This window comes from Pristiophorus japonicus, chromosome 2 (genome assembly GCF_044704955.1).
Source record: "Pristiophorus japonicus isolate sPriJap1 chromosome 2, sPriJap1.hap1, whole genome shotgun sequence".
Lineage (NCBI taxonomy): Eukaryota > Metazoa > Chordata > Chondrichthyes > Pristiophoridae > Pristiophorus > Pristiophorus japonicus.
Window position 1 is genome coordinate 22162521 of NC_091978.1, and position 26619 is coordinate 22189139.

General features: G+C 47.4%; 1 protein-coding gene across 1 annotated transcript in view; it reads right to left on the reverse strand.

Annotated features, from left to right (window-relative positions):
• Positions 1–26619, reverse strand: part of gfra4a (GDNF family receptor alpha 4a) — a 94305-nt gene that overhangs the window by 44387 nt on the left and 23299 nt on the right. The window contains exons 2-3 of the mRNA XM_070859534.1: positions 20562–20840; positions 652–732 (exon numbers count right to left, since the gene is read on the reverse strand). Coding sequence (XP_070715635.1) covers positions 652–732; positions 20562–20840 — 360 coding nt within the window. The remainder of the gene's footprint in view (positions 1–651; positions 733–20561; positions 20841–26619) is intronic.

Consider the following 26619-nt stretch of genomic DNA (forward strand, 5'->3'; position numbering starts at 1 on the left):
GATTTTTTGGGGGTGAATTTGAGGCGGTGTCTTTCAAAATGCATTTTTTTCTGTTTACCGCCACCCCCTTGCTCCCCTCCCCCCAACTCCCTCACAATCTGCTCCAAAACGTGCAAATCCAGACCTGCTCTGTATTCAGTGGCCCATGTAGACACCACAAGTGTGGACAGGAATTCCCCAAAGAGATATTTGTTTGCATACAGAGTTAGCAGTATAACTCAGTATTGCTGGCTTTCACCACATTAGAATCGAACAGAAGGAGGCCATTCGGCCCATCATGCCTGTGCCGGCTCTTTGAAAGCTATCCAATTAGTCCCACTTTCCTCCGCTATGTCCCTTAACCGTTCAATTTTTCCCGTTTATTAATTATAAAAAAAAAAGACATTTCATTAATGATCTCCAATCTGCACACTTCTTTTGGGTTGGGGGCAATTGGGTTTGGGTGGGGGTGGGGGATGGTTACCACAGCAGCAGCTATGTGGTAACACCATAGATTCAGTACACCTCATCGTAATTGGTTAATTAACCAACAAACCACAAAGTGTTAATCAGCGAAACCCTTGTACAAGGGCAAGGACCCAACCCTCACGTTCTCGAGGCCGTGTCCCTGGGCACCGCAGAACTTTTCTATTCAATAAGTAGGAGACTTACCTGCTGTTATTGAGGCCAGTCTGGCATAGTCATACCCCCTCTTGCTGGGCTCATAGGGTGAGCTATCATCCATTTCCTCGCCTGCGAACCAAAGTATTAACAACATTATATTCACATCTGCCTTTTTCAGTCACTTTATCTTTTTTGTTAAATGGAATTAAATGTAATGACTGAAAGGGGGAAGTTAGAAAGAACGACTCAAAGCGCTTTACAGCCAACTAAATACTTTTGGAGTGTAGTCACTGTTGCATTGTGGGAAAGGCAGCAGCCAATGTGCACACAGCAAACTCCCACAAACAGCAATGTGATAATGACCAGATAATCTGTTTTTGTTCTGTTGATTGAGGGATAAATATTGGACCCAGGACACCGGGGATAATCCCCCTGTTCTTCTTCAAAATAGTGCTACAGGATCTTTTACGTCCACCTGAGAGGGCAGACGGGGCTTCGATTTAATGTCTCATCCAAAAAACAGCACCTCCGACAGTGCAGCACTCCCTCAGCACTGCACTGCAGTGTTAGCCTAGATTTGTGTGCTCAAGTTCCTGGAGTGGGACTTGAACCCACAACCTTCTGACTCAGAGGCAAATGTGCTACCCACTGAGCCACAGAAGACATTTTCTTTCAATGTTTTACCACAGGAGGCAATTGAGACGGAGGGGAGTGAATTTCGTCAGATCTTCTCCGCCCCAAGGGGGTTTTAGACTTAACCTCTGCCAGAGTTCTGGCGGCAGAGAGGGCGAGCTCAGAGGAAGATCGCCCCACCCCCCCCCAGTCCAATGGAGAGAAAACGGCAAGCAGTGCAGCAACGATTCTCCACGGAGCTGGCTGGGTAGCCCCACTAGTGACGAGAGGCCTCAGAAAATTCCACCCCGTAACATCATTTTAAAATTCTCATCCTCGTTTTCAAATCCCTCCATGGTCTCACCCCTCTCTATGTTTGTAACCTCCTCCAGCCCCACACCTTCTGGGATATCTGCGTTCCTCTAATTCTGCCCTCTTCAACATCCCCGATTTCAATCACTCCATCATTGGCGGCCGTGCTTTCAGCTGCCAAGTCGCTAAGCTCTGGAATTCCCTCCCTAAACCTCTCTGCCTTTCTACCTCTCGTTCCTCCTTTAAGACACTCCTTAAGACCAAGCTTTGGTCATCTGCCCTAATATCTCCTAATGAGGTTGGTGTCAAATTTTGTTTGATAACGCTCCTGTGAAGCACCTTGGGACGTTTAAAGGCGCTATATAAATACAAGTTGTTGTTGTTGTACTATTTAAAAGGGAATTGGATAAGTATTTGAAAAATACGAATATAAAAGGATATGGGGAAGGATAAGGAAATCGGACTAGAGTAGAGAATGTTAGCAGACACTGTTAAGGAGTTTTGATTGAATAGATAGGGAGTAACTGTTTCTGCTGGTGGAGAACTCAGATTTAAGATAATTGACAAAAGAGCCAAGAGGTGATGAGAATTTTTGTTACACAACGAGTTATGATCTGGAATGCACTGCCTGAAAGGGCGGTGAAAGCAGATTCAATAGTAACTTTCAAAAGGGAATTGGATATATACTTGAAAAGGAAAAAATGGCAGGGCTATGGGGATAGAGCAGGAGGGCAGTGGGACTAATTGGATGGCCCTTTCAACGATCTGCAAGATCCTACAAATCCCCTGGGAGGACAGACGCACCAACGTTAGCGTCCTCGACCAGGCCAACATCCCCAGCTTGATCAGCTCTGCTGGGCAGGCCACATTGTCCGCATGCCTGACACGAGACTCCCAAAGCAAGAACTCTACTCGGAACTCGCCCATGGCAAACGAGCCAATGGTGGGCAGAGGAAACATTATAAGGACACCCTCAAAGCCTCCCTGATAAAGTGCAACATCCCCACTGACATCTGGGAGTCCCTGGCCAAAGACCGCCCTAAGTGGAGGAAGTGCATCCGGGAGGGCGCTGAGCTCCTCGCGTCTCGTCGCCGAAAGCATGCAGAAATCAAACGCAGGCAGCGGAAAGAGCGTGCGGCAAACCAGTCCCACCCACCCCTTCCCACAACGACTATCTGTCCCACCTGTGACAGGGATTGTAATTCCCGTATTGGACTGTTCAGTCACCAAAGAACTCATGATAAGAGTGGGAGCAAGTCTTCCTCGATTCCGAGGGACTGCCTATGATGATGATGGTGACAGGCACAATGGGCCGGATGTTCTCCTTCTGTACTGTAGAATTACATAGGATATACGACACAGTAACAGGCCATTTGGCCCAACCAGTCCATGCCCACTCGAGCTTCCTCCTGTCTTTCCGCAATGAAAGCAACATAACCCTCTGTCCCCTTCTCCCTCAGATGCTTGTCTAGCCTCCCCTTAAATGCATCTATACTATTTGCTTCAACCACTCCCTGCGGAAGCGAGTTCCACATTCTCACCAGTCTTTGGGTAAAGAATGAATTCCCTATTAGATTTCTTGGTAACTATCTTATATTGATGGCCTCTAGTTATGCTCTTTCCCACAAGTGGAACCATTCTCTCTGTACTCACTGTATCAAAACCTTTCATCATTTTAAAGACCTCTGTTAGGTCACCCCTCAGCCTTCTTTTTTCAAGAGAAAAGAGACCCAGCCTGTTCATCCTTTCCTGATATGTATACCCTCGCATTTCGGGTATCATCCTTATAAATCTTCTCTGCGCCCTCTCCAGTGTCTCTATATCCTTTTTATAATATGGCGATCAGGACTGTACGCAGTACTCCAAGTGTGGTCTAACCTAAGTTCGATACAGGTTTAGCATAATTTCTCTACTTTTCAATTCTATACCTCTAGAAATAAACCCGAGTGCTTGGTTTGCTTTTTTATGGCCTTGTTAATCTGTGGCACATCTTTTATTGATTGGTGTATTTGTACTCCCAGATCCCTTTGTTCCTCTACCCCACCCAGACTCACACCCTCCAAGTAATAAGTGACATCCCTATTCTTCCTACCAAAATGTAACACCTCACATTTATCTGTGTTGAACTTCATTTGCCAATTATACACCCAATCTGCAAGTTTATTAATGTCCTCCTGCAATTTGTTGTAGTCCTCCTCGGTATTGATGATCTCCCACCCCCCCCCACCGCCCCACCCCACAATTTGGTGTCATCTGCAAACTTAGACATTGTGTTTTTGATTCCAAAATTTAAATCGTTACTATAAATTGTAATCATCATCATAGGCAGTCTCTCGAAATGACAATGACTGGCTTCCATGCCGAAAACGGATGAGTTCACAGGTGTTTCAAAGATATTCCGGATCCCGAACTACATCTTGAAGGGTGGAAGATGCCTGTGCATGGATTTTATTAACATGGCCGTTTCACCTCAGCCTCAGCTGCCACACGGGCTTGACAGAGCGAGGTCTTGGTCCAGTGGCGAGGATTAACCAAGACGACTGGAGACCAGCGCTGCTGCACGGACCTAGTGCGCACACGTATCGCAGTGTGGGCTGGCCCATGCTGCCCCTGGGCCCTCGCCTCTCCTGGGCCCCGATCACATCCCTCTACGAATTCTTGCCGCTCCTTCATCCCGAACTCGCCCGCACTGCAGTCAGCCATCGCCCTCGCATGCCGTCGCACGCTGCTCCCTCTGATGGCCCCGGCCTGTTGATGGTCTTGCAGGCCGGGATCGCGCCGATTTGTGAACAACAGTGATTCCAGCCCTGATCGTTGTGGAACACCACCTACCCACCTTCTGCCACTGAATGGCTACCTTTTACCCCTTCTACAAGCTCCAGTTGATGAGTTAGCGTGGTGGGCCCTACTGTACATTCTATGATTCTATGGGTGGCAATATATGGGTTGGTGTATGTACTTTTAGACTCAGCATCTCTGAGGAACAAATAATTTGCCAGTGTCCCCATTTTCCACAGCTACAGTGTGAATTGTCCATGTGTGAGGATACGATGGGGATCAGCTATGACATCTATTGTCACTCACTGTCTCGAAATGGCCACTTGGGTGATGGAACCATTCGATTAGCAAGGGTCACCATTTGTGGTGACAGAGTACCAAATAGCACTGAGCAACTGTGATATTACATAGCAAGGCCTGGGTTCCTGCTCACCTGCTGAGGTGCCAATCTTAGTTCGACATTTCTAATTATCTGGCTATTAGTGCCTTTTCTTTCATCTCTTAGAGTCAGCAGATTCACGAGAGGGCAGGAGAACATTGGGAACATTACTGAAAGATCTAGAGGCTTGGACTTTCAGTTCTTGATGGCAAATCAGACAGGTGCTGATCTTCTTTTCAACTGCCAATACCCGTGACAAGTTGGCAACCACTGCTCACGAACCGCTGCAATTTCTTCACTCTCCGTACCACATCGTAATAGCTAGTCCTCATCTCAGAACTTAAGAAATAGGGGCACGAGTAGACGATTTAGCCCCTCGAGCCTGCTCCGCCATTTAATAAGATCATGACTGATCTGATCATGGACTCAGCTCCACTTCCCTGCCCGCTCCCCATAACCCTTGACTCCCCTATCATTCAAAAATCTGTCTATCTCCACCATAAATATATTCAATGACCCAACCTCCACAGCTCTCTGGGGCAGAGAATTCCACAGATTCGCGACCCTCTAAGAGAAGCGATTCCTCCTCATCTCAGTTCTAAATGGGTGGCCCCTTATTTTGAAACTGTGCCCCGTAGTTCTAGACTCCTCCGTGAGGGGAAACATCCTCTCTGCATCTACCCTGTTAAGCCCCCTCAAAATCTTACATGTTTCAATAAGATAAACTCCAATGAGAATAGGCTCAACCTTTCTTCATAAGACAACCACTTCATCTTAGGAATCAACCTCTGTACCCTTCTCTGAACTGCCTCCAATGCAAGTATATCCATCCTTAAATAAGGAGACCAAAACTGTTCGCAGTACTCCAGGTGTGGTCTCACCAATACCCTGTACAGTTGTAGCAAGACTTCTCTACTTTTATAGAAAGATGAAAGGCTGAGCGAACCCTGTGAGAATCTGATCGCAGGCCACCATTCAAAACATAAGAAATAGGAGCAGGAGTAGGCCATACGACCCCTCGAGCCTACTCTGCTATTTAATAAGATCATGGCTGAAACAACGGAGCTATCTGGCACTGCGTGTCACCTTCAAGGATTTATTTTTTAAATAAAACAAACTGCCTGCTTGACTGCCGGATGGTACAAGATGTTCAGGAGGGGATTGCTTGTAGTGTCTGGAGTCGGAACTAGGACAGTCCTAGTTACACCAATCATTAATCACAGAGCCCTTAGCATCTGAATGCCACCCCGTGGCACAGCTTCTAATGGCAACTAATTAGTCAGCCAGCCTAGTTAGATGTTTGTGGCCCTGTCTCTAAGCAACAGGAGTGGACCACCTGGGCCTTGAGGTTCGTGAGTGCCTCCTGACAAAATCCAACAGCATTTCAAAGACATTTGCAGTTGAAGCCTCTGCTCCTTAACTTACTTTCTTTGAAAACTTTAGAGACCTGGAGGGGCTGGACTTTTGGCTTTGCTCATTTTGGGGCGGTAATGGCGGCAGGATGGTAACGTTTGCGCCCAGGAACAGTTTGCGCCTCAGTCAGCAAAATTTAGCCGCTGGGCCTTGAGTGTAGGGCGGACGCTAAGGAAGGCGTCACACACTCTCTTGGGGTGTTAGGCCGGCTGAACAAGTGAAAATCTCGAGCTAAAATGCCGGCCTGGGAGTGCTCTGTGAGAGGCCTGGGAGGGGGGGGAAAACCCACCAAAAACATTCCCAATAAATAACTCGCGCCACCACAGTATAAATCGCAAAAAAATAAAAATAAAAAACAATCACGCTTACCTGAGGTCGACATTACTTACCTCACTGCAGGCGCTACAGCTAGGAATGCCTGCGGTCCCAGCAGGGCGCGCTAAGGGTTGGGCGGTAGCCAAAAATTGAGCCGGTGTTGCAACCAGGGGCGTTGCACACTGGCTTGTCTCTTCCAAGCGGCAAGAGAAACATAGAAACATAGAAAATAGTTGCAGGAGTAGGCCATTCGGCCCTTCGAGCCTACACCACCATTCAATAAGATCATGGCTGATCATTCCCTCAGTACCCCTTTCCTGCTTTCTCTCCATGTCCTTTGATCCCCTTAGCCATAAGGGCCATATCTAACTCCCTCTTGAGTATATCCAATGAACCGGCATTAACAACTCTCTGTGGCAGGGAATTCCACAGGTTAACAACTCTCTGAGTGAAGAAGTTTCTCCTCATCTCAGTCCTAAATGACCTACCCCTTATCCTAAGACTATGTCCCCTGGTTCTGGACCTCCCCAACATCGGAAACATTCTTCCCGCATCTAACCAGTCAGAATCTTATACATTTCTATGAGATCCCCTCTCATCCTTCTAAACTCCAGTGAATAAAGGCCCAGTTCATCCAGTCTCTCCTCATGACAGTCCAACCATCCCTGGAATTAGTCTGGTGAGCCTTCGCTGCACTCACTCATTGGCAAGAACGTCCTTCCTCAGATTAGGAGAACAAAACTGAACACAATATTCCAGGTGAGGCCTCACTAAGGCCCTGTACAACTGCAGTAAGACCTCCCTGCTCCTATACTCAAATACCCTAGCTATGAAGGCCAACATACCACTTGCCTTCTTCACCGGCTGTTGTACCTGCATGCCAACTTTCAATGATTGATGAACCATGACACCCAGGTCTCGTTGCACCTCCCCTTTTCCTAATCTGCCGGCATTCAGATAATATTATGCCTTCGTGTTTTTGCCCCCAAAATGGATAACCTCACATTTATCCACATGATACTGCATCTGCCATGCATTTGCCCACTCACCTAACCCTGCAGCCTCTTAGCGTCCCCCTCACAGCTCACACCGCCACCCAGTTTAGTGTCATCTGCAAATTTGGAGATATTACACTCTATTCCTTCATCCAAATCGTTAATGTATATTGTAAAGAGCTGGGGTCCCCAGCACTGAGCCCCGCGGCACTCCACTAGTCACTGCCTGCCATTCTGAAAAGGACCCATTTATCCCGACTCTCTGCTTCCTGACTGCCAACCAGTTCTCTATCCACATCAGTACATTACCCCCAATACCATGCGCTTTGATTTTGCACACCGATCTCTTGTGCGGGACCTTGTCAAAAGCCTTTTGAAAGTCCAAATACACCATGTCCACTGGTTCTCCTTTGTCCACTCTGCTCGTTACATCCTCAAAAAATTCCAGAAGATTTATCAAGCATGATTTCCCTTTCATAAATCCATGCTGACTTGGACCGATCCTGTCACTGCTTTCCAAATGCTCTGCTATTTCATCCTTACTGATTGATTCCAACATTTTCCCCACTACTGATGTCCGGCTAACCGGTCTATAATTACCCGTTTTCTCTCTCCCTCCTTTTTTAAAAAGTGGTGTTACATTAGCTACCCTCCAGTCCATAGGAACCGATCCAGAGCCGATAGACTGTTGGAAAATGATCACCAATGCATCCACTATTTCTAGGGCCACTTCCTTAAGTACTCTGGGATGCAGACTATCAGGCCCCGGGGATTTATCAGCCTTCAATCCCATCAATTTCCCTAATACATTTCCCGCCTAATAAGAATATCCCTCTGTTCCTCCTTCTTACTAGACCCACTGTCCCCTAGTACATTCGGAAGATTATTCGTGTTTTCCTTTATGAAGACAGAACCAAAGTATTTGTTCAACTGGTCCGCCATTTCTTTGTTCCCCATTATAAATTCACCTGAATCCAACTGCAAGGGACCTACGTTTGTCTTCACTAATCTTTCTCTTCACATATTTATAGAAGCTTTTGCAGTCAGTTTTTATGTTCCCTGCAAGCTTCCTCTCGTACTCTATTTTCCCCCTCTTAATTAAACACTTAGTCCTCCTCTGTTGAATTCTAAATTTCTCCCAGTCCTCAGGTTTGCTGCTTTTTCTGGCCAATTTATATGCCTCTTCCTTGGATTTAACACTTTCCTTAATTTCCCTTGTTAGCCACGGTTGAGCCACCTTCCTCGTTTTATTTTTACTCCAGATAGGGATGTACAATTGCTGAAGTTCATCCATGTGATCTTTAAATGTTTGCTATTGCTTATCCACCGTCAACCCTTTAAGTATCCGTTGCCAGTCTATTCTAGCCAATTCACGCCTCATATCATCGAAGTTACGTTTCCTTAAGTTCAGGACCCTAGTTTCCAAATTAACTGTGTCACTCTCCATCTGAATAAAGAATTCTACCATATTATGGTCACTCTGCCCCAAGGGGCCTCGCACAACAAGATTGCTAATTAGTCTCTTCTCATTACAAATCACCCAGTCTAGGATGGCCAGTTCTCTAGTTGGATCCTCGACATATTGGTCTAGAAAACCATCCCTAATACACTCCAGGAAATCCTCCTCCACCGCATTACTACCAGTTTGGTTAGCCCAATCAATATGTAGATTAAAGTCGCCCATGATAACTGCTGTACCTTTATTTAACGCATCCCTTATTTCTTGTTTGATGCTGTCCCCAACCTCACTACTACTGTTTGGTGGTCTGTACACAACTCCCACTAGAGTTTTCTGCCGTTTGGTATTCTGCAGCTCCACCCACACCGATTCCACATCATCCAGGCTAATGTCCCTACTTACTATTGCATTAATTTCCCCTTTAACCAGCAACGCCACCCCGCCTCCTTTTCCTCTCTGCGTATCCTTTCTAAATGTTGAATACCCCTGGATGTTGAGTTCCTAGCCTTGGTCACCCTGGAGCCAGGTCTCCGTGATGCCAATTACATCATACCCGTTAACTGCTGTCTGCGCAGTTAATTCGTCCACCTTATTCCGAATACTCCTCGCATTGAGGCACAGAGCCTTCAGGCTTGTCTTTTTAACACACTTTGCCCCTTTAGAATTTTGCTGTAATGTGGCCCTTTTTGTTTTTTGCCTTGGGTTTCTCTGCCCTCCACTTTTACTATTCTCCTTTCTATCTTTTGCTTCTACCTCCATTTTATTTCCCTCTGTCTCCCTGCATAGGTTCCCATCCCCCTGCCATGTTAGTTTAACTCCTCCCCAACAGCACTAGCAAACACTCCCCCTCGGACATTGGTTCCGGTCCTGCCCAGATGCAGACGGTCCGGTTTGTACTGGTCCCACCTCCCCCAGAACCGGTTCCAATGTCCCAGGAATTTGGATCCCTCCCTTTTGCACCACTCCTCAAGCCACGTATTCATCTGAGCTATCCTGTGATTCCTACTCTGACTAGCATGTGGCACTGGTAGCAATCCTGAGATTACTACTTTTGAGGTCCTACTTTTTAATTTTAGCTCCTAGCTCTCTAAATTCGTCTCGTAGAACCTCATCCCGTTTTTTACCTAGATCGTTGGTACCTATGTGTACCACGACAACTGGCTGTTCACCCTCCCTTTTCAGAATGTCCTGCACCTGCTCCGAGACATCCTTGACCCTTGCACCAGGGAGGCAACATACCATCCTGCAGTCTAGGTTGCGGCCGCAGAAACGCATATGTATTCCCCTTACACTCGAATCCCCTATTACTGCAGCTCTCCCACTCTTTTTCCTGTCCTCCTGTGCAGCAGAGCCACTCACGGTGCCATGAACTTGGCAGCTGCTGCCCTCCCCTGATAAGTCATCCCCCTCAACAGTACCCAAAGTGGTGTATCTGTTTTGCAGGGGGATGACCGCAGGGGACCCCTGCACTATCTTCCTTTCAATGCTCTTCCTGTTGGTCACCCATTTACTATCTGGCTGTGTACCCTTTACTTGCGGTGAGACCAACTCGCTAAATGTGCTATTCATGTCATTCTCAGCATGGTGGATGCTCCAGAATTCATCCACCCGCAGCTCCAGTGCCGCAATGCGGTCCGTCAGGAGCTGGAAGCGGATACACTTCCCGCACACGTCGTCGTCAGGGACACGGGAAGCGTCTCTGATTTCCCACAGGAGGAGCATAAGATGTGTCCAAGCTCTCCTGCCATGTCTTAACCCTTAGATTAACTTAAATTGGCAACAACAATGCTAAATGTTACTTACTGATATCGAAAAGAAAAAGAAAAACTACTTACCAATCACTTACCCCCTTGGCTGTGACGTCAGCTTTCGATTTCTTTCCACTTCTTTTTTGCCTCCCTGCTGCAGCTGCACCGGCTCGCCTCACCGACGCTGCTGGTGGGCCCTTTGTAGGCCGCTCGCCTGGAGCTCCGCCTCCTGACTCCCCGCTGGCCTCACCGACGCTGCTAGTGGGCCCTTTGTAGGCCGCTCGCCTGGAGCTCCGCCTCCTGACTCCCCGCTCGCCTCACCGACGCTGCTAGTGGGCCCTTTGTAGGCCGCTCGCCTGGCGCTCCGCCTCCTGACTCTCCGCTTGCCTCACCGACGCTGCTAGTGGGCCCTTTGTAGGCCGCTCGCCTGGAGCTCCACCTCCTGACTCTCCGCTTGCCTCACCGACGCTGCTAGTGGGCCCTTTGTAGGCCGCTCGCCTGGAGCTCCGCCTCCTGACTCTCCGCTCGCCTCACCGATGCTGCTAGTGGGCCCTTTGCAGGCCGCTCGCCTGGAGCTCCGCCTCCTGACTCTCCGCTCGCCTCACCGACGCTGCTGGTGGGCCCTTTGTAGGCCGCTCGCCTGGAGCTCCGCCTCCTGACTCCCCGCTCGCCTCACCGATGCTGCTAGTGGGCCCTTTGTAGGCCGCTCGCCTGGAGCTCCGTCTCCTGACTCTCCGCTCACCTCACCGACACTGCTAGTGGGCCCTTTGTAGGCCGCTCGCCTGGCGCTCTGCCTCCTGACTCTCCGCTCGCCTCACCGACGCTGCTAGTGGGCCCTTTGTAGGCTGCTCGCACCCCCTTGAAACCGGCCCCGAATATCCTCGCGGGGCACTCGAAGCTGGCCGCCTGGCCAGAAGTGGGATAGCGTATAAAAGCAGGGAAATCTTACTACAGCTATATAAGGTATTGGTGAGGCCATACCTGGAATACTGTGTGCAATTTTGATTTCCATATTTATGAAAGGATATACTTGCTTTGGAGGCAGTTCAGAGAAGGTTCACTAGGTTGATTCTGGGGATGAGGGGGTTGACTTATGAGGATAGATTGAGTAGGTGGGGCCCCTTCTCATTGGAATTCAGAAGAATGAGAGGTGATCTTATCGAAACGTATAAGATTATGAGGGGGCTTGACAAAGTGGATGCAGAGAGGATGTTTCCACGAATGGGGGAGACTAGAACTAGAGGGCATGATCTTAGAATAAGGTGCCGCCCATTTAAAACAGAGATGAGGAGAAATTTCTTCTCTCAGAGGGTTGTAAATCTGTGGAATTCGCTGCCTCAGAGAGCTGTGGAAGCTGGGACATTGAATAAATTTAATACAGAAATAGACAGTTTCTTGAACGATAAGGAGTTATGGGGAGCGGGCGGGTAAGTGGAGCTGAGTCCATGATTGGATCAGCCATGATCTTATTTAATGGCGGAGCAGGCTCCAGGGGCCGTATGGCTAGAATAGACTGTCGAGTGATACTTGGCTAGAATAGACTGTCGAGTGATACTTGGCTAGAATAGACTGTCGAGTGATATTTGGCTAGAATAGACTGGCGAGTGATACTTAAAGGGTTGTTGGTGGATAGGCAATGGCAAACATTTAAAGATCACATGGATGAACTTCAATAATTGTACATCCCTGTCTGGCGTAAAAATAATGTGGGGAAGGTGGCTCAACAGGGGCTAACAAGAAAAGTTAAGGATAGAGTTACATCCAAGGAAGAGGCATATAAATTGGCCAGAAAAAGCAGCAAACCTGAGACTGGAAGAATTTTGTAATATAGCAGAGGAGGACAAAGGGTTTAATTAAGAGGGGGAAAATAGAGTATGAGAGGAAGCTTGCTGGGAACATAAAAACTGACTGCAAAAGCTTCTATAGATATGTGAAGATAAAAAGATTAGAGAAAACAAACGTAGGTCCCTTGCAGTCAGATTCAGGTGAATTTATAATGGTGGACCAGTTAAACAAATACTTTGGTTTCTGTCTTCACGAAGGAAGACACAAATAAACTTCCGGAAATACTAGAGGACCGAGGGTCTAGTGAGAAAGAGGAACTGAAGGATATCTTTATTAGGCGGGAAATTGTGTTCGGAAAATTGATGGGATTGAAGGCCGATAAATCCCTGGGGCCTGATAGTCTTCATCCCAGAGTACTTAAGGAAGTAGCCCTAGAAATAGTGGATGCATTGGTGATTATTTTCCAGCAGTCTATCAACTCTGGATCGGTTCCTATGGACTGGAGGGTAGCTAATGTAACACCACTTTTTAAGAGAAAACGGGTAATTATAGATCGGTTAGCTTGACATCAGTAGTAGGGAAAATGTTGGAATCAATTGTTAAAGATGAAATTGCAGCACATTTGGAAAGCAGTGACAGGATCGGTCCAAGTCAGCATGGATTTATGAAAGGGAAATCCTGCTTGACAAATCTTCTAGAATTTTTTGAGGATGTAACTGGTTGAGTGGATGTGGTGTATTTGGACTTTCAAAAGGCTTTTGACAAGGTCCCACACAAGAGATTGGTGTGCAAAATTAAAGCGCATGGTATTGGGGGTAATGTACTGATGTGGATAGAGAACTGGTTGGCAGACAGGAAACAGAGAGTCGGGCTAAACGGGTCCTTTTCAGAATGGCAGGCAGTGACTAGTGGGGTGCCGCAGGGCTCAGTGCTGGGACCCCAGCTATTTACAATATACATTAATGATTTGGATGAGGAAATTAAGTGTAATATCTTCAGGTTTGCAGATGACACTAAGCTGGGTGGCGTGTGAACTGTGGGGAAGACGCTAAAAGGCTGCAGGGTGACTTGGACAGGTTAGGTGAGTGGGCAAATGCATGGCAGATGCAGTATAATGTGGATAAATGTGAAGTTATCCACTTTGGTGGCAAAAACACGAAGGCAGAATATTATCTGAATGGCGGCAGATTAGGAAAATGGGAGGTGCAATGAGACCTGGGTGTCATGGTACATCAGTCATTGAAAGTTGGCATGCAGGTACAGCAGGCGGTGAAGAAGGCAAATGGTATGTTGGCCTTCATAGCTAGGGGATTTGAGTACAGGAGCAGTGAGGTCTTACTGCAGTTGTACAGGGCCTTGGTGAGCCCTCACCTGGAACATTGTGTTCAGTTTTGGTTTCCTAATCTGAGGAAGGACATTCTTGCTATTGAGGGAGTGCAGCGAAGGTTCACCAGATTGATTCCCAGGATGGTAGGACTGACATATGAGGAGAGACTGCATCGACTGGGCCTGTATTCACTGGAGTTTAGAAGGATGAGAGGGATCTCATAGAAACAGTTAAAATTCTGACGGGACTGGACAGATTAGATGCAGGAAGAATGTTCCCGATGTTGGGGAAGTCCAGAACCAGGGGACATAGTCTAAGGATAAGAGTTAAGCCATTTAGGACTGAAATGAGGAGAAACCTCTTCACTCAGAGAGTTGTTAACCTGTGGAATTCCCTGCTGCAGAGAGTTGTTGATGCCAGTTCATTGGATATATTCAAGAGGGAGTTGAATATGGCCCTTATGGCTAAAGGGATCAAGGGGTATGGAGAGAAAGCAGAAAAGGGTTACGTGGAGAATGATCAGCCATGATCTTATTGAATGGTGGTGCAGGCTCGACGGACCGAATGGCCTACTCCTCCACCTATTTTCTATGTTTCTATGTTTCTACTCCTGTTCCTAGTTCTTATGTTTTTATGTTTTAAGTACTTACCGCCGCCACTGCCGGCCCTCCCTGGGGACTAACAGGGGTGGCAGAAGACCGAAAATCCAGCCCTAGAAACCTAGGTAGCATGGCCAACATCAACAGCATAATATGTTCCAAAACAATGATGAGAAATGTATTGCCATCCCTCGAGTACCGTTCATCCTTTGTGCTTCATATATTATGTTTGTTTTCCGCTCTGGGATGAACGTGAAAGCTTCCTTAAGGACCATTTTTTTCTTCTTCCTTTGACAAGCTTTCCAGATGTTTCCTGCTGGTTTTCCTCAGAAAACCCCCCCACCACCAACGCCCCCCCCCACACCCGAATCATCAACTCCAGTAAATGTTGCTTAATGAAAACAATTCTTTCATGGGGGTCACTCAATGCATGTCAAGGGGATTCATATCTTCGCTAATGTGTTTCTGCTCAAGGTGGACATTCAATTTAAAGAATAATATCATCCCCACTGTGATATTAAAATTAATAAGCTCCAGTTGTGGAACTGAATCAAAGTAGGCCCAATTTATGGAGTCACTCTGAAGGGGAAGGAAGGAAAGACCTGGTGAAGTATGTTTCTTTTCTGAAATACTTCCCTCAAAATATATTGAAAAAACATGTTGCCATAAACTTACCTTTTGGCCTTTTTATTAATAAAATGCAGCAAGCCAAGATAGCCCGTCTGTATATGTGAGATTTAAGAACAACAACTTGTATTTATATAACGCCTTTAACAAAGTGAACTTGCTGAGGGAGCGCTGCACTGTCGGAGGTGCCGTCTTTTCGGATGAGACATTAAACCGAGGCCCCATCCGCTTTCTGATGTAAAAAATCCAGTGGCGCTATTTCGAAGAAGAGCAGGAGAGTTCTCCCCGGTGTCCTGCCCAATATTTATCCCTCAATCAACATCACTAAAACAGATTATCTGGTCATTATCACATTGCTGTTTGTGGGAGCTTGCTATGCACAAATTGGCTGCTGCGTTTTCTACATTACAACAGTGACTACACTCCAAAACTACTTAATTGGTTGTAAAGTGCTTTGGGACATCCTGAGGCACTACAGAAATGCAAGTCTATGTTAGCGTATTTATCAGGGCGCCATCTAGTGTGCAGTTAACAATATAAATGTACCATACATGTCACTCACGATGTGGGTGAAATGGGTGGCAAACCATGCCTTTCTACCCTATGGGTATAGAGTGTCGGGTAACTAATGAGATGCATCACCATGTGTTTAGCAACTTTGAATGAGGACAGGACTTTCCATTTTGTGCATTTGGGACAGACCTGCCAGACTGGGCCTGTGGCAGGTGGTGAGAGAACCAACACGAGGGAAAAACCTACTTAACCTCGTCCTCACCAATCTACCTGTCGCAGATGCATCTGTCCATGACGGCATTGGTAGCAGCGATCACCGCACAGTCATTGTGGAGACGAAGTCCTGTCTTCACACTGAGGACACCATCCATCGTGATGTGTGGCACTGCCACTGTGCTAAATAGGATAGATTCAGAATAGATCTAATACCTCAAAACTGGGCATCCATGAGGTGCAGTGGACCATCAGCTGAAGCAGAACTGCATTGCACCACATGGCCCGGTCTGGCATATCCCTCAATCTACCCTTACCATCAAGCCAGAGGACGAACCCTGGCTCAATGAAGAGTGCAGAAGAGCATGTCAGGAGCAGCACCGGACATACTTAAAAATGAGGTGCCAACCTGGGGAAGCTGCAACATAGGACTAAGTACAAGCTCAAAAAGGAATTAGATGAAGTCCTTACTACTAGGGGGATCAAGGGGTATGGCGAGAAAGCAGGAATGGGGTACTGAAGTTGCATGTTCAGCTATGAACTCATTGAATGGCGGTGAAGGCTAGAAGGGTCGAATGGCCTACTCCTGCACCTATTTTCTACGTTTCTATGTAAGCAGCGGAAGCAGCAAGCTATAAATAGAGCTAAGCAATCCCACAATCAACGGATCAAATCAAAGCTCTGCAGTCCTGCCACATCCAGTCGTGAATGGTGGTGGAGAATTAAACAACTAATGGGAGGTGGAGGCCCCATGATTATCCCCATCCTCAATGATGGCAGAGCCCAGCAAAAGACAAGGCTGAAACGTTTGCAACCATCTTCAGCCAGAAGTGCTGAGTGGATGATCCATATCGACCTCCTTCTGTGGTCCTCACCATCACAGAAGCCAGTCTTCAGCCAATTCGATTCACTCCACATGATATCAAGAAACGGCTGAGCACACTGGATACAGCAAAGGCTGTGGGCCCTGACTTGTGCTCCAGAACTAGATCCACTTCCAGCCAAGCTGTTCCAGTACAACTACAACACTAGCATCTACCCCTCAATGTGGAAAACTGCCCAGGTATGTCCTGTCCACAAAAAGCAGGACAAATCCAATCTGGCCAATTACCGTCCCATCAGCCTACTCTCAATCATCAGCAAAGTGATGGAAAGTGTAATCGACAGTGCTATCAAGTGGCATTTAGTCACTCCAATAACCTGCTCACTGATGCTCAGTTTGGGTTCCAGGACCATTCGGATCCAGACCTCATTACAGTCTTGGTCCAAACATGGACAAAAGAGCTGAATTCCAGAGATGAGGTGAGAGTGACTGCCCTTGACATCAAGGCAGCATTTGACTGAGTGGCATCCAGGAGCCCTGGTAAAACTGAAGTCAATGGGAATTGGGGGGGAAACTCTCCACCGGCTGGAGTCATTACTAGCACAAAGGAAGATGGTTGTGGTTGTTGGAGGACAATCATCTCAGCCCCAGGACATCGCTGCAGGAGTTTCTCAGGGCAGTGTTCCAGGCACAACCATCCTCAGCTGCTTCATCAATGACCTTCCCTCCATCATAAGGTCAGAAGTTCGCTGATGATTGCATAGTCATTCACAACTCCTCAGATAATGAAGTAGTCGGTGTCGGCATACAGCAAGACCTGGACGACATTCAGGCTTGGGCTCATAAGTGGCAAATAACATTTGCGGCACACAAGTGCCAGGCAATGAATATCTCCAACAAGCGAGAGTCTAACCACCTCCCCTTGACATTCAACGGCATTACCATCGCCAAATCACCCACCATCAACATCCTAGTAGGTACCATTGACCAGAAGCTTAGCTGGACCAGCCACATAAATACTGTGACAACAAGAGTAGGTCAGAGGATGGGTACTTTGTGGCATGTGCTCACCTACTGACTCCCCAAAGCCTTTCCACCATCTACAAGGCACAAGTCAGGAGTATGATGGAATACTCTCCACTTGCCTGGATGAGTCCAGCTCCAACAACACTCAAGAAACTCAAGACCCTCCAAGACAAAGCAGCCCGCTTGATTGGCATCTTACAGTGTCAGCTGTGGCTCAGTGGGTAGCACTCTTGCCTCTGAGTCAGAAGGTTGTGGGTTCAAGTCCCATTCCAGGGACTTGAGCATTAAAAAATCTAGGCTGACATGCCTGTGCAGTGCTGAGGGAGTGCTGCACTGCCGGAGGTGTCGTCTTTCAGATGAGATGTTGAACTGAGGCCCCGTCTGCTCTCTGAAGTGGACGTAAAAGATCCCATGGCACTATTTTGAAGAAGAGCAGGGGAGTTATCCCCGGTGTCCTGGCCAATATTTATTCCTCAATCAACATCACAAAAACAGATTATCTGGTCATTATCACATTGCTGTTTTGTGGGAACTTGCTTGTGCATAAATTGGCTGCTGCATTTCCCACAATACAACAGTGACTACACTTCAAAAGTATTTCATTGGCTGTAAAGTGCTTTGAGACATCCGGTGGTCATGAAAGGCGCTATATAAATCCAAGTATTTTTTCTTTTTTTCAAAACATTCACACCCTCCATCATGGTGCACCATGGCTGCAGTGTGTACCATCTACAAGATGCACTGCAGCAACTCGCCAAGGCTTCTTCAACAGCATCTCCCAAACCCGCGACCTCTACCACCTAGAAGGACAAGGGTAGTAGGCACATGGGAACTCAACCAGCTCCACGTTCCCCAACTTGGAAGTATATCGGCGTTCCTTCATTGTCTCTGGGTCAAAATCCTGGAACTCCCTCCCTAACAGCACTGTGGGTGCACCTTCACCACACGTCTGCAGCGGTTCAAGAAGGCGGCTCACCACTACCTTTTCAAGGGCAATTAGGGAGGGGCAATAAATGCTGGCCTTGCCAGTGATGCCCACATCCCAGAACGAATAACAAAAAAGGAAATTCCAGTATTAGCCCTTCCAGGTCAAATTACGTGCAGAATAAAGCTGGCCTTACCTCAAGAAAAGCCTCAACCGCAACTCAGAACAGCATTACTGCTCTAATCTGACATTTTTTTCATTCCTCACGTCAACTATGCTGTGAATTCTAAATAAAAATACTAATTTCATGACAAATAGTGTTGAGTTAGTCCCAATGTTATGCTGTGTATTGGTTACATAGAAATGACAACAGGGAAACAGGCTGTTTGGCCCAACTAGTTCTTGTTGGTGTTTATCCTCCACAGGCAAAGTAGTCCTAACCCCATGTGCCCATCCTGATCCCCTGTCCCTTTATCCTCCTTTCCTTCAAAGAGGAACTGCATTAAGACTGGCAAAGATCATTTCAGGGACCACGTTTACAGGCAATGGCCAGAGAAGACTTTCATTCCATTACTGTGGGATGGATTTGATCCCAGGCTCAGAGATGTAGTGAGGACCAATGCAGAACCCACTGTAACAGTCAACGTTCGCTCCTTTTTAAGAGATCTTGGCTGGACTGCTCACGGTACGTGTGAGTGTTTGGAAGTTTAGAGATTGAACCAGGATCCAGTGTTCTTGCGGAATCCCAAGGGATCTTTGTTGGGATGGGAGATCCGTCCGTCACAATAATGTACAGCTGATCCCGCCCACCTTTCCCCAGATCAAGCTATTTTGCATAATTGAGTTGGGGTGCCCCGCCTCCACTGGGGAATCCCTCTGGAGGGAGAGGGTACGGGGGCGGGGTGGTTTGTCGCAGCGAATCACAGTGCCGTGCCTTGGAGTCATTTGCATCTCATTATAATATGCCTGCCCATATTGGGGCAGACATATTACTGTACACAGTGGCAAAAGAAAGACTTACATTTATTTAGTGCCTTTCACAACCACCAGACATCTCAAAGTGCTTTACAGCCAATGAAGTATTTTTGTAGTCACTGCTGTAATGTGGGATACGCAGCAGCCAATTTGCACACAGCAAGTGCCCACAAACAGCAATGTGATAATGACCAGATAATCTGTTTTTTTGATTGAGGGATAAATATTGGCCAGGAATCCGGGGATACATCCCTTGCTCTTCTTTGAAATAGCGCCATAGGATCTTTTACGTTCACTTGAGAGGGCAGACGGGGCCTCGGTTTAACATCTCATCTGAAAGACGGCCCCTCCGACAGTGCAGCGCTCCCTCAGCGCTGCGCTGGAGTGTCAGCCTAGATTTTTGTGCTCAAGTCCCTGGAGTGGGACTTGAACCACACAACTTTCTGACTCAGAGGCGAACGTGCTACCCACTGAGCCACAGCTGACTAAGTAATGGAGGAGCGCAGGGAACCAGCAGAGTGGCATAACTTTGATGTGGAAAGTGCAGATTGCAGTTGACGTGCATGCTTGAACTCCGATTGACATGCAAAGTACAGAGGCCTAGAAATTCGTTGCGGGTGGTGGCACAAAACGTGTGGTATCGGATATGCCACCTGTTATACGCACCGCCTGATATTCAGCCTGCAATGGAACTGAACATTGGCGGCCGATCCAATATCGCCTGTTTAGCACCTCCGCCCACGACGAATTTCTAGCCCAGAGTGTCTATTCACACCACTGTGCCAGCCGGAGGTGGGCGGGACCTGGGGCAGGACTCACAGAAAACATTCTATTTTACAGCAACATCTACGTACTCAGCAAACTGTCTACAGAGTCTATTTGAAAGGAGCCTCTATGAACTACAGCCAACAGAACTTATGACCGAAACTACAGTAACCTCTCCTGATAAAGGCAGGGTGATTTCTTCAGCTAAATAGAGTGAGTCGAGGATAATGACACAATACAAATTATGTATAGAAACTCAATCCTGAGGCGTGATTGATGGGGTAATTGCCCGATCATCTCCATCCTGGCCCTGGGGGACTTGTGGTGTCGCGACATGCGGCCAAAAAAAGAAAGGTTGGAAAAACTAACCTTGCGTTATGCTCTGATGCAGGCTCCAGTAGATCCCGAGGCAGTTTTTCTCCTTCTTCATGCCTCGCTTGCATTTGCAGTTGTGCAGCGGGCTGGACAGAAGGGACATCACCGCACTCATGCACTGGTTCTTGGCTCCGGGCCCGAGCGGAGCGGCATTGCTGCCTGCCATGCATTGGCGGAACGTCCTGTACTTGGGGCTGCATTTGGGGTCGTTAATGCAGGTCTCGCTCGCCTGCAAACAGTCGTTGTGGGCCCCTTCCACATTCGACAGTCCATCTGCCAAGGGAGGAAAGGAACAATAAGCCCACGTCTCGTCGACTGACACGGCTGTAATCACTCATCAAATTTCAGAAAGATTTTCATAGAATCTAGCATAAAATATACATTCCATCATTAACGTGTTAAACACATGGGGGGCGGGGGAGGGGGGGGGAGTTGGGCCTAATTTTAAAGAGCTGACACAGGCACAATGGGCTGAATGGCCTCCTTCTGTGCCGAATTCTACAGAGTGATTTTATATCCAGTCTCCATCGATCAGTGTATCACTCTTGGCATAAGAAACATGTCTCAAAGTGGGGGGATGAGGAGACCCTTATTTTGCACGGCGAGTTGTTACGATCTATGTAAGATTTGGATCACAGGTCACACACAGATGACCCAAAGTGTATTAGGATTCAGGCCATTACCCAAAAGGGTCTTAAGAGTCATTAGGCATTTTATTAAGAGAGCGACAGTTCAAATATAGTCAAACACAGCACACAATCAGGACAGATATAGTAGACATACGACCATGACAAGTAGCTGGTATTAGTCCTGATCGGACAGGCGGCTGGTGGTACAAACAGTTCTTCTCTGCACCATCTGCCCTGAAAAGCTCTTAAGATACCTCTGTTATTCTCCTTTTATGGGTGGGCCTGGCGGAAAATAATGGACAGGGCCATCTAACCTATGTCGAATTCTTTGTCTCCACTCTTAGGTGAAACCCTCCTCTCCATGTGTCTTTCTTGTTTATACTTTCTGAAGGCCCATCTCTCCTCATCCTCCCATGGTTGGAGTCAGAACATGCCATTCCTGGCCTTCACATGCTTGTTAACAGTTATTTATGTTCAGGCTGTTCAAGCAGCTTTATCTTTGCACCATGGAATGAATAATTAAATTATAATGTCCGCAGCGGATCCGAAACATAAGCAGATTCTAAGCATCTATCCAATTATTCTGAAGAGACTTTTTTTGGCTCAATTTATTTCTTGCAATTCATGATTTCTTCCAATCTACGATTTCTTACATCTGGAATGCACGGCCTAAAAAGATGATGGAAGCAGATTTTCGAAATGGAACTGGATATTCGTCCATGAAGAGTAATGCAGCTGAGGCCGATCCTGACTTCACTTGACATCCAGACATGTGCACTTTTTAATAGTCTTCATGGTGACCAGATGTGGGAATGCGGGCTGTTAATTTGTTTGCCTCCTAACTCAGGAACGCTGTGCTTCGCACTGTTCTGAGAGGCAGAGAGGTATTCATTGATAGTTATTTAATTGCTTAGGAAGATAGGAACAGGAGTGGGCCACTCAGCCCCTCGAGAAACATGGCTGACCTGTACCATTTTTGGAGAGGGTCTGAGTTTCCCTGATTCACAGATAAAAATCACTGGGCAAGTTGGCCAGTGTTGGTGTCAGGAGATGGAGGCGGAGATAGGGTGAGGAGGAAGGGGGTGGGGAGTTGGAAGAGGAGGAGGAAGAATAACAAATATACGTGTAATGGGTGGAATGGAGGGTGCCAAGCAGGATGTGGGGAAAGAAGTACGAAGACAATGTTTTTGGAGAGAGTAAAAGATCCCACGTTACTATTCCGACGAAGAGCAGGGGAATTATCCCCAGTGTCCTGGCCAATATTTATCCATCGAACAATAGCACTAAAAGACAAATTACACGGTCATTATCACATTGCTGTTTGTGGGAGTATGCTGCACGCAAATTGGCTGCCGCGTTTCCCTACATTCCAACCATGACTCATCATAGGCAGTCCCTTGGACTCGAGGAAGACTTGCTTCCACTCCTGAAGTGAGTTCTTTGGTGGCTGAACAATCCAATACGAGAGCCACAGACCCTGTCACAGGTGGGCCAGATAGTCGTTGAGGGAAGGGGTGTGTGGGACTGGTTTGTCGCACGCTCCTTCACGCTTGACCTCTACACACTCTCGGCGTTGAGACTCAAAGTGCTCAACGCCCTCCCGGATGCATTTTCTCCACTTAGCGTGGTCTTTGGCCAGAGACTCCCAGGTGTCAGTGGGGATGTCGCACTTTATCAGGGAGGCTTTGAGAGTGTCCTTGTAGCGTTTCCACTGCCCACCTTTGGCTCGTTTGCCGTGAAGGAGTTCCGAGTAGAGCACTACACTTCAGAAGTACTTCAATGTTTGTAAAGCGCTTTGGGATGTCCTAGAATCAAAAAATGGTTACAGCACAGAAGGAGGCCGTTCGGACCTTCGAGCCCATGCCAGCTCTCTGCAGGAGCGCTTCAGCTAGTCCCACTCCCCTGCCCTTTCCCCGTAGCCCTGCAAATGTTTTTTTGCAGTCCTGAGGTTGTAAAAGGCGCTATATTAATGCAAGTCTTTCTTTCCCAAAGACAGGATCATGGGGGTGATTTTAACCTAACCCGACTGACGGGATCCGATCAGCTCCACACTGAAGTCAGTCGAATGTAAAGTCGAGTGGGGTGTGAAACGGGCAGCCGATCTGATCACGCCAGATTCTCGCCCAGAGGGTTTGGTTGAAATTACCCCCACAGTGACTGAAAGACTTAATGGGGTACGCTGGTCACAATCCTGCACCCACCAACACATGGCATAATGCCAGATAATAATGTCAGTCAATGTTCCCGCTGATTTTTGTTTTTTGGCTGTGCGGCCCCTCTAAGGGGTTACATGGTCCATTCAAAATACCGCACGTGCGTGGTTTTTGCCATTCGAAGGGCATTGAAGCAGCCTGCACGGGACCTGCAGATCATTGCACGGCCGTGCAGCTTAACGGGAACATTGATGTCAGCTAGTGGCTCAGTGGGTGGCACTCTCGGCCTCTGAGTCAGAAGGTTCAATAGAATGGTTACCGCACAGAAGGAGGCCATTCGGCCAGTTGAACCTGTGCCAGTTCTCTGCAAGAGCACTTCAGCTAGTCCCACTCCCCCCGTCCTTTCCCCATAGCCCTGCAATTTATTTTTACAGTCCTGAAGTTGTGAAAGGCGCTATATAAATGTAAGTCTTTCTTTCTTAACCAAAGACAGGGAAATGGGGGTCATTTTAACCTAACCCAAGTTCCCACTCTAGAGACTTGAGCACAAAAATCTAGGCTGACACTCCAGTGCAGTGCTGAGGGAGCGCTGCACTGTCGGAGGTGCTGTCTTTTGGATGAGACGTTAAACCGAGGCCTCGTCTGCTCTCTCAGGTGAACGCCAGTCTCATTTTTTCTTTTTCACCTCACTGTTAGGTTAGAAGTTTATTTGCTCTGTCAATGCATCATTGTACAACGTATATTGTCAGAGATGTAATACATTGTCCAAAAAGAAAACATTAAAATCACTCTTTGCTGTCGTGGGATTTTTCATATACAGAGAAAGCCACTTCCATATCTCATTAATTCTGGTCTCTCTCAAGATCCCACAAGCTATTTGTTCCAGTCAAACCATTGCTTGATGGCTAAACCCACCAGAGTTTAGGAAACAACACTTCCTCGTTCTTCCAGCGCCATCATTGTGTTTTAATTGCGAACAGAACAATACCCGTCAACTCCCGACGAGCCTGTTCTGTCCCGGATTAGATGGATCCCTTGGAACATAAAGTGACATCTTACAGAAGCAGTAGAGGGTTTAATTTCTCACTTCCTTCAAATGTCACAGCTGCCTGAATGCAAAAATTACCCGGCAAACATTTCAATCTGCTTAAAACCTTTCGGCCGAGCTACGCAGATGGCCTAATGGATAATTGCATGACTTGCTGTGCTAATAAGCCACACGAGAAGACTGCAGGTCCAATCCCCAGTTTGTTTTCTGTCAGATTATCTCAACTGCCGCAGGGCTGGTAGGGGGTGTAATTGAGTTCAGCATCGCTGGGCTAGAGTGGGGGAGTGGGGGAAAAAATCAGACAGGTGTAATGTATTTTCTCCTCGTCCAGGTCAACATCCCCAGCATCGAAGCACTGACCACACTCGATCAGCTCCGCTGGGCAGGCCACATTGTCCGCATGCCAGACACGAGACTCGGAACTCCTTCATGGCAAATGAGTCAAAAGTGCGCAGCGGAAACGTTACAAGGACACCCTCAAAGCCTCCCTGATAAAAGTGCAACATCCCCACTGACACCTGGGAGTCCCTGGCCAAAGAGTGCCCTCAGTGGAGGAAGTGCATCTGGGAGGGCGCTGAGCACCTCAAGAGTATGCAGAAATCAAGCGCAGGCAGTGGAAAGAGCGTGCGGCAAACCAGTCCCACCCACCCCTTCCCTCAACGACTATCTGTCCCACCTGTGACAGAGACTGTGGTTCTCGTATTGGACTGTTCAGCCACCTAAGAACTCACGTTAAGGGTGGAAGCAAGTCTTCCTCGATTCCGGGGGACTGCCTATGATTTGCTTCAGGGGTTCTTTGCTTAAGAATTCATAGCAACACGTTGCTAATAAGAACCAGTTGGTTTATTAACAAACGTTTAACAATCACACTACATTACCAGTTGCTCCACCAGGCTCACAACCAGCTGTCTCATCGTGGACACCCTGAACCCAACTGGCTGGGGTTTTATTGAGTCTTGTGAACATTACGTGACTGGCTAAACCACTCCCAACTCAACAGCTCAACCAACCGGTGAGCATCCTCACAGGTGCATACATTACACCAGGGTTTCTTCACCTGACTGCCATCTGTGATGGCTGCTGCTACGTGCTTGTTCTTTATATTGGGCTTGTCTCTGATGCTCCCACAGTCAAACAGCTCAGCAGCGCTTACAATCTAGGCTCACGTGTAGATTGGCAAGCTCCCTCTTTCTGTGGAACCCTCCCCATGTAAGTGTCAGCACTTTCAGAAGGGAAGAAAATTGGTGGAAGAGGGGGAAATGGAAATAAAATAAGTATAAAAGGACCCCACAACTTCTCGCTCTGCCTCTCGCGTTGCTGGAGCTCGACTCCTATTCTTTTCCTGAGTCAGCGATTGGACAGGGGTGGAGTATGGGAATGGGATCGTGGCTTGAGTTCTGATGTCTGCCTTGCTGCGGATGGAGAATGAATGAACGGCCTCAGTAACTATCACCACTGTGTCAAAGACCCCACAAATCCACAAGGCTGTTTGGGCCATTCAGGAGTGACTTCTGTCTGCTGGTCAATGGTGTCGCTGATCCCGCTGCAGTATACAGGGTCAATTCATTTAAACATTAGTCCCTTTGATTGCTTTTTGTGCCTGTCATAAGAACATAAGAAATAGGAGCTGGAGTAGACCATTTGGCACCTCGAGCTTGCTTTGCCATTCAATAAGATCATGGCTGATCTTCTACCTCAACTCCACCTTCCCGCCTGATCCCCATATCTCTTAACTCCCCAAAATTTATCGACCTCGGTTTTAAATATACTCAACAGCTCAGCATCCACAGCTCTCTGGGGTAGAGAATTCCGAAGATTCATAACCCTTCAAGTGAAGAAATTTCTCCTCATCTCAGTCCTAAATGACCGACCCCTTATTCTGAGACTGTGAACCCGTGCTCTTCATTATATAAGAAATAAGAAATAGGAGCAGGAGTAGGCCATTCGGCCCCTCGAGCCTGCTCCACCATTCAATATGATCATGGCTGATCTGCCCAGCCCAGATTCCCCAGTCTGGGGAAACATTTTCTCAGCATTAACCCTGTCAAGCTCCTTAAGAATTGTATATGTTTCAATTAGATCACCTTTCATTCTTCTAAACTGCAAGGAATATAGGCCTAGTTTACTCAATCTCTCCTCATAGGACAATCCTCTCATCACAGGAACTAGTCCAGTGAACCTTCGTTGCACTCCCTCTAAGGCAAGTATATCTTTCCTTAGGT